This window comes from Copadichromis virginalis, linkage group LG12, assembly GCF_057382275.1.
Source record: "Copadichromis virginalis isolate Kocher_CV1m ecotype Utaka linkage group LG12, C_Virginalis_male_GT1.1, whole genome shotgun sequence".
Classification (NCBI taxonomy): Eukaryota; Metazoa; Chordata; class Actinopteri; order Cichliformes; family Cichlidae; genus Copadichromis; species Copadichromis virginalis.
The window spans coordinates 32,585,423-32,597,122 of NC_140629.1; the positions used below are offsets into that span (position 1 = coordinate 32,585,423).

The window sequence follows — 11,700 nt, forward strand, 5'->3', positions numbered from 1 at the left end:
TAACACACACAAAAAAAGACCCTGCCAGCATATGGCAGTCTGATAAAAAAAACTAGAGGAGGAGGAGGGTGCTGATGAAGATGGCTCATGTTGCAATCTTCCACAGAGGTTTTGTTGACTGTTGCGCAGGGGAGCGCTCATCAGCGTGAAGGAGAGAAATGTGAATACGTGGAGACGAGGGGCACTGCAGTGTATCTGCTCATTAGGCGGCCGACGCTGTAATTCAGCGAGCGAGCAGCTCTGCAATCAGGGGCCTATTCATTAGCATGGGGGGCCCGCTTTCATCTGCAACCACTTGAGGCTGCCAATCACAGAGGCGGACGCATGACAGCATGACAAAAATGGGTCGACTTTAGCGTTCAGGGATGCTTGGCATGGAGAGAGACATGCCTAAACGCTGCCTTAAGCGCTCGCGTCTGAGAGGGGAAGAAATGTGCGTTTTTACAGTGTAGTGCTGGCAGGTGGCCCAAGCTGTGTCAGCCTGATAATCATCTCTGCTCAGCATGAAGACAGCTTTTGTTCTGAGATTTCACAAGGAGCAGCGTCGTGTCAGTGAAAAGGTTTCCTCCTGGATTGAATTGATTGGAAGCGATTGATTAGAGGAAAGTTTGATTTAAGCGCAAAGTTTAGGAAAGAACAAGAGCGCTGAGATAATACAGCACTTATATATACATTAAAATCAACCTAAATAGACACTCAAACACACCTGGCCCAGCCAACATATGGACATCTTTAATTAAATCTCTGAGGAGTATGAAGGAACCATTGTGTGTGTGTTTATCTGCTGTCTGCTTAAAGGCAGCAGGGGCTCAAATGGACTTTCCTGCTTCTTTTTTACAAGCAACAGGAGGAAGACTACCGTCAATGGAAAGTATGTCAGTTCACTGATCCCGGTGTTTCTGGATTTTTGTGCAAATAGCTATTTCATTTCATGAGATAAAATGCAAACTAGGAATCAAAATAAACAGTTATATACTGTGCATTTGTCCTTTAAATGGATCATTCTTTATGCACAGAAAATAGCTTTTCACTTTGGTTGTAAACAGCTAGCTCAATTTCCGTAGGTCTTCAAAACTTACTACTTATCTGAAAACGTGCAAATGCCATCCTAAATATATCTGTATCTATAAACCACATCAGAAAACTGGTTTAATACAATAAAAAAATCTCGAGTAAATCAATACGCACCCTATTCTTTTTAACTGTATACTGGTCACATGGTCACACATGTGATCTCTTATGTGGTTTGCTAAACTCTACAGAACCTGACAGGGGTCTTCCTTAGCAGGAATGTGAAATTGCACAGGTGCTGCACTCTTGGATTTGCTGTTAAAAAGCCCCCACATTGATCCGGTTTGGAAAAATACACATGTAACGATATGCTTTAGCTCGAAGTATCCCATTCACTCTTTGCCAATCACGGCGCCTTAAGTGCTGTCAATCAGTATAACAGCTGTAGATAATCTGTGCTAGAAGAGCTCATAAAAGCCGACAAACTGCCCAATCGATGGCCACGCTTTGAGTGAAAACGGTTATAATCGTTTTCGCAGTGGGATTGATCACAATTCCTGTAAAGTACAGCATGTAAATTGGAGATGATGTGCAGGTTTGTCGTGGGATATTGCTCTTAATAACAGGTTACTTTAGGTACTTAGCCTCTGACAGGTGACCTTTAGATTTAGTGGTTTTGAGTGTAAAAATAGTGTCCTCATACAATATCACATTTTTCTACTCCATCTTCGAGAAGCTGTTGCATTTTCAACCACACACACACACACACACGCACGCACACACACACACACACACACACACACACACACACACACACACACACACACACACACACACACACACACACACGTATAAACACTTTACTCCTTGCTCTTCAAGTCAGCCTGATTGTCTATTATTCAAACACTAAAACCTTCATAAGGGATCTGATACATTTTATTAAACCATGACCGTATTTACAATGTACAGTAACTGAATTTTTCCATTTCAAGACACATTCAAAAGTGCGTTTTTAAAAGTGAAGTTTTGCTCTGAATAAATAAGAGTTTCCATTTTCTGACAACAATACAACAACAAACAACAATAAAGCTGCAAATGTGCTCATCACCAGTACAAAATGTAAAAAAGAAAAATGCTGAGGTTTTACTGTAACACTGCTACAACCACTCCTCTTTTCTTCTTTTCTTTAAGCTCATGTTGGAGCAATTAAAATATCTTGTTTGAAAGTGAAAACCATTTCCAACTTGATGCAATGTTTCATGTCCCGTGGAAAAAAAAGGAAAATAAAATAAAAGTGGTCTTCTGCATTATATAAAAAAAAAAAACAAGACAAAATTAAAAAGTTACTCCTGTGTTAGCCTGAAGGCTTCACCACAGTTTACTCAGCAGTCTCACAATGAGAAACCCGACTGATTAAAAAACGCGGTCCTGCCGTCACCCGAGGACTTGACTTCCAAACGGAGCAAATTGCTGACAGGGCGTCCCAAAGGATTTTTTTTCCCTCCACAACATCATCAGAGTGTCGACGGTGGAAAAGTAGACACAGCAAGTCAGCGGCTGATGGGAAGCTGTGGTAAAGAGATGGACGGGTGGGTCAAGTGGCCCGGAGCAGCGAGGACAGAGAAGGGATGAGCTGCACAAAGAAAGAGAAACAACATGAGCTTGGCAAGCAACAGGACCACGTTATTATAATGAAGAAATATGCTACTGATGACTGACATAAATACTTAAAGCATCAAAATAATGAGATAAACCACAGAGAAGAAGGCTCAGAGTGAATGTGAATACTTCAAAATCACAAAATATTCCCATATAGGGTGTTAAAACCCATAAAGCACACCTTGTACTATTACAGCATTTTTATAAAAGTGTAACTTCACTGGATGTAATCTGTACCTATGAAATACCTACATAGTGTACAGTGAATGTTGCTGGTTTTGTCACCAGCAACGTTCTGCACAAGCTGTTCACAAATAACTTCCACCCACCAGCAAATTTGTCCTGTGGTCAGTCTGAAGAACCTGGACTGGGTGGAGATGAGGTGGGTGGATGTTTAAACTGTAAAATCCTCCCAGGAGTGATTAGTTATTTATAGCTTTCTTCTCCCAACCTACACTTTTGTAAACAACATGTTTTGAGACTTGAGTTTTGGCATTCAGTTTTTACATCACAATTCCTAAATGTTATTATTTCTAAACTTTATTTCTTTATTATTGCTATTGTTTTCTATTTTACATAATGCAAATATAAAGAAATTTCAAAATCAGAAAGATTTAATTTTTTATTTTTACTCAAAACAAACATTTAAGTCTGTCATTGTTTTAAAATGCGAAGCTGTTTTGGGTGCAAATACTTATCAGTGCACAAATAGAGTAATACATATTAAAAATCAGTTGAACACGAAAGAAATTAGGCTCCTTGTTATTTTTTATGTAGTAATCTTTGTGACCACAAAGATGTGCAGGCTAAAAACTTTCTTTACTTTACAATGCTAAAAAACTAGCACAGTTTTCTCTTTTAACTTATTTTCTAGTACAAATGTTTAATAAACAATATTCTAAGCCACATATTATTTCATGGTGCTTGAACAGAAAGTTGTTTTTGTTTTGTTTTTTGCTCAGCTAGTTTAAAACTTGTGTGCAAAGCGATTCCAGTGAACATTTAAGTACCATCAACACAAGTGGAATTTACCAGCAATGACTGAAAGTTTGATGAATACATTTTTCTGTTTTGTTGCCAGAAATCAAACCAAAATTCTGATGAGAAAAAACAAACGAAACAGACAGGGGATCCCTCCTTCACAGTCCTTCAAATTTCCATGTTAGCAGTCAAATGTTTCCATCATATTACTTTAAAGCTTCCCTTAGAGCTTCAACACTCTATGAAATTTTCAGCTTCCACCCCAGAATAAAGCACCGTTTATCTCTCATGTAAATACTCATATTGCAAACATGAAATTTGCCATTATTCACAAGAGGTCACCAGAGTGGATGGCTCCCCATATTTCATTTGGCACGATCCCAGAGTGATTTGTGTCTCCTCCAGGTCTCAGACCAGGAATTGTTTGTGTGTGGGTGATTGCGTAAACCACTAGAAATATTCTTCTTTTTATTCTTATTATTTATCAAACATGGACACATTTAACAATCCACTGCACTAATCACTGCACTAATCACTAATAAGTAATAGTTAAAATTAAGTCCTGCATTAAAAATAGTGTTAACTGAACTTAATGAGACACAAATATTATCGATCCATAACATGACACAGCTTCCTCTATGCAACATAATTTAATGATAATCACTGTTAAACTACTACTGGTGGTTTAACACTGCAAACTGCTATTTTTAATGCACAATCTGTTTCACATGTAAAATAATTACATCTTTCATGACTTTCCTTCCTTAAAGGAAGCACGAAGTAGCCTCCTTACATGCTTCAAGTTCCTACTTAAGCGCTGGACTTGAGTAAATTGGCTTCCACCTGTGCATAGTTTATGATATAAGAGAGAGAGATTGAGGTAAAATGTCACATTTAAGCATTGAAAGCTGAACGTTCACCTGCCAGCAGTGGAAAAAAGGGCCCTGCATTAAATGGCACTAGCAGACGATTAAAGACTTGACACTCACTGTCCAGGTATCCATGCAGGGCCAGCAGGTGTGGTCGGTCTGGGCTGCTGAACGGTGAATAGTGGATATCTTCTGGCAGCGACGGGGGCATCCTGGACAGCGGAGCGCTTTGAGAGAAGCTGCTCTGAGGCGGCTGCTTTTTGTGTCGCGCCCGGCAGTTCTGAAACCAAACCTGTAAAAAATATTACTGATAATGTGATCGTGCAAAAAGCAGGTGGATATGATCAAACACTACAACAACGCCGAGCAGGTCCCGGGTTCAGATTCCCCTCACCACACCCCATTAGTTTCTTCACCTAAGCCAGGTGATAACAGTTTGATGTGTGAGTGTTTTAGTCTGCAGCTTAATGGTGTTAGTGTTTAAACTGGCTTCTCTGTGAAGTACAACAATTGTAATTGTGTTTTATTGGTCTTAGAGTTGAAATGGAATCATTCCCAGAGGGGTCATGTTTTTAAAGCACTAACAGTGAAAAGAAAGGAAAGCTTTCTCAAAGATGTCTGCTTTTTCTTTTGGAAACCCTTAAAATCAAAAACGTTTGGATAAAAATTAAATCATAATAAGACAAAGCATCATCAGAGCAAATTGCAAGAAAAGTATTGTGAGGTATGAGTCTGTTAGCATGTGAAGTTTTAATGTAAGAATAATGGGATCACCCTTTTAAAACTCTGGATACTAAACAGATAATATTATACCCTGATTCCTCAGTTTCTTTAACTTATGATCCCAAAAGATCAAGTTACAATCACAACTTTGTGTTATTAAGTGTGATTATTAACCAGTTTCCAGGAGCCTGAAAAAGAAAAACCATCCTTCTGATCTTTTCTATCATGCTAATATTACACGAAAACTTTTTTTTTTAGTTTGATATAAAGTAGAACTTGAACTATATAGTGTATCACCAGATTTGACCATTGCCTACCTGTATGACTCGCCTGCTCAGTCCCGTCATTTCTGCCAGTTTCTGCAGCGTCTGAGCATCGGGGTTGTTGTCCTGGGCAAACTGAGTCTGCATCACCTGCAAACACACAAAGCCAGACACAGAGGGCATGAAATGCCAAGTAACACTGTGCTGTAGACACACACGTATTAGAATGGTGCTAACCTGCAGCTGCTCTGCAGTGAATGATGTCCGTGCCCTCTTGGCTGGTTTTGGTTGGCAGTCCTGATCAGAAGGTAGCGCTCCTTCCAGAGTCAGTCCTGTGCCTTAAGATAGACACAGTAATCATTCACTAATTAAAATGCAGTCATCAGAGTGCAAAGTTACACAAAGCGAGTTAAAGGAAAAGAAAATCTTATTACAGTGTCACAAAATGGAAGATTTACTCAGTAACATAATTAAAATGTTTTCTTGCCAGCAGCCGCACTATCCAAAGTATTTACACCACTATGGGATACGTTTGAATCACTGAGAGCACAGCAGAGTGAGAAATGAAGGAATTATTCCTCTATTTGTCTTTCATGTAAAGTCTCTTCCTTCTTTCCAGGCTCTCTTAACCTCTACACTCGCTCTGTTTTCAGACCCTCGCAACTTAATTTTAGTCCAACAAATTAACAGGAGGGAATTTAGATAGTCAAAGTAAAGCAAAAGCAATTCGGAAACTTTACACCAGTTAAAATGGTGCATCCAAAATCCAAAAACATCAAGAAAAACGTTCCTTCCAACTGATTATTTGCATTATATCACTGTTAAAAGGGGCTGAATAGCTTGAGAGCAACTGAAGTAGAAGAGCTTTAGAGCTTGAACTACTCCTTCCTTGGCTTAAACCAAGGCTGGGTTACAAAACAAGTGAAGTCATAACTGCACAGGGGCCTCAAAAGCCCACTTGGTTTACTCCAAATTATTTAATTAATGACAAATATGTTCGAAATCTGAACCACTGAACCAGCATGTCAGCTATGTTGGTTCTCCAGTCTTGCAGCCCGATTCTTAACGATGTTTGGACCCATTAACACTCCAAAAGACCTGTGTGATCTTATTCCACAAACGGATCGATGATGACTAACTATCAGTAAGACTGATTTTTTCTCTCTAATTACAGATTGTTTAGTTTACAAAAAGTCAGAAAAGGTCCATCATTAAGCCGTGCAGACCGAATAAAAATCTTCTTATATGTTGTTGTGTTTGACCAACAGTCAAAAACCACAAAAATGTTTCATTAACAAAAAACAAATCCCTCAGAATTGCACACGTGGACATCATGTATGATTAAAGTTTTGCCATTCATCAGTCATCAAACATCTGCATTTCTAGTGTGCCTAAATACTAACAGGTACTTTCCCCCCAGAGTTTTTAGCTGGTAATCCAACCTCAGACATTCATCTTCGGTGTCTGTGAGATTAACTCTCACTGGTTGGGTTACCGTTCTCTGCAGCTCTGCGTAGATTGTCCAGCATGATGTCGTAGTGGCTGCGGCAAAGCACCCTGCCCTCCACCAGGCCGAACTCCTCCCCGGTCGACAGCTGCCTCTTGCAGGAGAAACAGGCGAAACAGGCCAGGTGGTACACGCTGCCCCGAGCCCTTCGCACCCAGTCACTGGCGTACACCTGTCGGCCACACTGGGCGCACTTAGTGCCGAACCTACTGTGAAGAAGAAAGGCACGAGCAGGTGAAGGCTGGCTGCAGGTTACAGAGTTCAAGAAGGGATATTCTGGTGTCCAACCAAACTATTATATATTTGTTAAATTTTTTAACACACAGAAAGACTAAAAAAACTGTTGGACTAAATAGAACAGCAAAATATGAAATAATTAGTTTTACTGTTTTGTGTAACATCTGTGCAGAGGAGTCGTATTACTGATATGATCTTGCATCATCTGCTCTCAATAAAGCTTTAGGTTTTGAACATGACTTATCTTAGCATGATCCAACATCTCTGTTTGGGGTAATTAAACATTGCACACACAATACAAATTGCTTCTCCACCAAATACAGTCTGCATTTAGCCTGAAAGGTACAATCTGGGACAAAAACAGTGATTCAACACGATCTCACTGAGTGTATGAACATTTCTGGTGCAGAAAGAAAAGCCAGTGAGATTTTGGAAAACTGGAACCGTGAAAAGTGAAAGGTGGAGGCATTCCTCCCACCACTGGAAACTAAATGTCCTACGCAGAGATTTCTGTGAGTCACACGGTTTATAGTAACTGGACTGAAGAATAAGTGAGTGTAAGATAATAAGTGTCCTCTTTATCGTTGAGTGATTTGTGTGAGATGCTGGGTAAGAGAATGTGGGAGAGCAGGCAGTGGCAATGGACTGCTACATCTCAAGATGATTGAATTTTTAAAAAAGTCAATAAAAAGAAGTTCAAATTAAAGTAATAGCCACTGCTTCCATTAGAAAGAACCACAAAATCAGTCAGTAAAACTGTTGATTTTGCACATTTCTCCAGTTTTCTATCAAATTTTCAAATAGTCAAAAGGCCAAAACTAACTGAAATGGAAAGGGACATTTAGGGCAGCCGGCTGGTAATCAAGCTCTTTCCTCTGGAGGCTTTTGGTCATTAGGTTTTATGAGAGTAAGCAGATAGAAACACAAGAAGTTATTTTAAAAACATTGTTTTACTGGTGATTTATTCTGGTTTTTTTTTTGTTTTTTTTCCAATTATGACTTTGAAGCCAAATCATAGTGAGACCAAAAGATCAACTTGGAGAGCAAAGATCAATGAGCTGTAAAAACAGCTAGAACTTAATTTAATTTAGGTGCAATAATTTATCACATAAGCACAATAATGTTTTATGGGAAGTTTTTTCTACTCTATTAAATGAAGGATTAAATGTAAAACATTTAGGGAAAACTTTCCACCCTTTGAGCATTTTAAAAGATTATTTTTTGTATTTTTTCCCCAAATAATTGAAGATATGTAGATGCCCAACGGGTCTGGCTGTGTAGATTTCTATTGATATGATAAGACAGGCGGGTACTGTTAAAAATGGCAAGATAAATAATCTGTATCAGCATTATGCTTTTAGTGAAATACACATTTTTCATTTGTGTATTCTTTTCCGTAAAGAGGAAATATTGCCCCGTGTTGTTCATTAATAATACACGTTTTTGGATATTCTCAGTTAAATCGTCGTATTAATTTTTCTGAATGATTTTCATCGACCAGGCAAAAAAGCGACCTACACTTCACTAAATGTTATTTTATTATCATACATCATTCTTCAATAATTGCCAAATTTAATATAAATCCCATATAAACGATAACTGATGATTAATAAGTTTCAGTTCGGGCCTTATAGAAAAATAAACACATTTCAGTGCTGTGACTGTTATCAAATTACATATCGGAGTTTTTATTTTTTTTAACGGTCGAAAAAGCTCTAAGAAAAAATAGTAAGAAAATATTAAGAAAAATATTAAAATGTTAAGTAAATCTTATAAGACTCTTACAGGCAGCTTTGGAAAACTACAGTCGTTGTAAAACATCAGAGCTCTTACCTGAAATAATCGAGCTTGCAGTAGATTTCTTTGTTTTTAACGTAGCAGCTGCTGTGTTGGCGCAGAGACGCTCTGCACACTGAACACTCCAGACAGCCCAGGTGCCAGTTCAGGTTGTTGACCTGAGTAGATTCAAACACACACACACACACACACACACACACACACACACACACACTGATATATCACACTCCGATAGCTCTCTTAATCGAGATGCTCAACTAGAAATTAAACAGCGTTAGAAAAAACTAAAACTAAAAGCATTTGACCAGTTCTGTACAGTCTTCTGTGGAATTCTACACTAACTGGGATTTTTTTCGAAAAGAAAACGTTTGCAGGATGATCATTTCTGTCATTATCAGTGATTTCCTGAAGACAGGGATGTGAAGAGAAGCTTACGCTTTAAATAAAGAAAACAAAAACAAAACAAATCTTACTTCTCACTGTAGGATTTATTATGGGTTAATTTCGCACCTTCAGCAGGTAGCGGTCTTGGATCTCCATGCCGCAGCTCGCGCACTGGTTCTTTGCCGCCGGAGGAGGGCAGAGGCAGGCGGCCTCCGACGGGCTGGACTCCCCAGACTCCTTCTTCACCTCCGATTTAGACTGCGCAAAGACAACCAAATAAAATAAAATAAATTAAAATAAAATAAAATAAATCACTTTTATAGCAAATACAATTTCATTGCATCTTGTAGATTTAAAAATAAAATAAAACGTCAGTGAAATATGTAAATCCTAACCAGAGACGTGGTGCCAACATGAAGATCCAGTCCAGGAAAAAACATTGATATAAAAAAAAACAACAAAAAAAAAAAAAACAAACTCGATCTGGTAGCTAGTGAGTGCTAACTATTTCTGTGTATATTTACTAATAATTTACCCGTATATGTTGTATACAACATGCAATTTCAAGTTTCATAAAATTACATGAATCTGTATCTCAGCCCAGAACCGTTGCAATGTGTGAACTCCAACCGCAAAAGGAAAGTGAATAAACTGAGTTTTGGCGTCTTTACGCTTCATCTCCTCCCGATTAAACCTGCGCTTCCCCCAAATTAACTCTATCCCGTTACGAAAATAAATAAATAAAATGTGGAGAGTGAATGAAAGACAAAGAAATGAAAAGGTTGAAAACCAAACTCATCCAGATGTTTGTGACTCACCATTTTCGGATCTTGAAGGCTGCCTATTTGGAGAAGAGATGGAGCTTGCTCTGCGCATTACGCATCTCTGCCCCAACCCACACTATATCCGGTCCAAAACAAGGAATAACAGTTTCTCCTGCATTTAAACCCTGGCAACAAAAGAAATTTTGATGCAATTAGGAGGGGAAAAACTATATATGATCGATCATTCCTCTTGTGCACGATAGGAGGCTGTATTCCCATGCAATCAAACGCAGTGAAAAGAAAGGATGGCACTATATCTGCAATTAGCGGTAGATTGAAATGCTTCGCTTGATAAGAGGCAACCCGAGTGTCAATTTCATCTGTCAATCAAAAAAAAGGCAACCAAGCCACCAAGCTAAGAGAGAGAAAAAAGCGGCACATCCTAATTTCAATAGCCGTATAATCGAAAATCGAAAAATCTCAAAGTGAAGAGGCTCAATTTGAGATCGGTCTATTCATAACAGACAATGTGCCGAAACTGCAGCTGATCTTGAGACATAAAGGAGCTTGATTGTCTCTTTCTCATGATGGACCCATTTAAGTACTTGAGGCTCCCCTGCGTGATTACAGCTGCATTCATAAACTGCCAAAAAATCTGCGTTTGGGTGGCAATCCGGACTTCGTGTTGTCCTTCATTCCTCGAAATTAACACGAATGCAAGATTATGTTAATTACCAGCTACGGTATAAATATTGGAGGCAGTAAAATGAGGCGAGAGGGCCTATGGGAACATAAAAACATATTCTTCATACATAGAAAACCTCCCAAAAGCAGAGAAAACATCGTCCGATGAAAGTTTTTCCAAAACATCACAGGTAAAATATCCAAATAATTCCGGGGACCATGTTTCTTTTGTTCTCCCAAGGGTTTCCTTCTGTTTTTCTGCATTCAACACAAAATAATAATAATAATCCAACTTCATTCACTCTGCAGGACAAACCAGTGGCTCTAGTGACCCTCCCATACAGTCTCACAGTTCTGCCGTTCCTCCCCGCCTCGACTCGGAGTTTACACCCAGTTTAGTCAGACAGGATGTGATGCTGCACGCTGGACCAGCAGACCTCCTTTCTCACAGGAAAATGTAGATTTAGCGCATTAATTCAAGAAAAAAAAGAAAAAAAACAGCGAATACCGGCTAATTAACTGAATTTCTTCGTTTGGATATAAAGGTCACAGCTTTGAGGCCACTTCATCAATCAGCTCTTATACATGGAAGTGATTTCACACTTCCATGTATAAGAGTTGATTGCAACGTAAGGAGTTTAATGACGTCTGCAGTGGTAATAATTAGTCATGTAGAAATTCTCTTAATTTTTCTAAAATGGTTTAAGTGGTATACTTTTTTTTGCATTATCAGAATGGGAAAAAAATCTATTTGTGATCCTATAGGATATAGGAAATGCTGCTCTACAGAAATTTAAGGTCTATTTAGAGTTTAAAGCATA

The 11,700-nt window shown here is 38.7% G+C and overlaps 1 protein-coding gene across 2 annotated transcripts; it reads right to left on the reverse strand.

Moving 5' to 3' along the window:
* Positions 1-2,494: 2,494 nt before the first annotated feature.
* lhx6b (LIM homeobox 6b) lies at positions 2,495-11,218 on the reverse strand. 2 transcript variants are annotated; one of them, XM_085476139.1, is made up of 9 exons: positions 11,008-11,218; positions 10,250-10,380; positions 9,558-9,689; positions 9,084-9,205; positions 7,002-7,222; positions 5,744-5,844; positions 5,561-5,656; positions 4,641-4,812; positions 2,495-2,644 (listed from the first exon to the last, which is right to left on the reverse strand). In XM_085476139.1, the coding sequence occupies exons 2-9, from the start codon at positions 10,250-10,252 to the stop codon at positions 2,562-2,564; spliced, it is 930 nt and encodes a 309-aa protein (XP_085332265.1). In that variant the 5' UTR covers positions 10,253-10,380; positions 11,008-11,218; the 3' UTR covers positions 2,495-2,561. The 2 variants fall into 2 exon arrangements, with proteins under 2 accessions (XP_085332265.1, XP_085332266.1); XM_085476140.1 differs by having other exon boundaries at positions 7,002-7,219; positions 10,250-11,218.
* Positions 11,219-11,700: the final 482 nt, after the last annotated feature.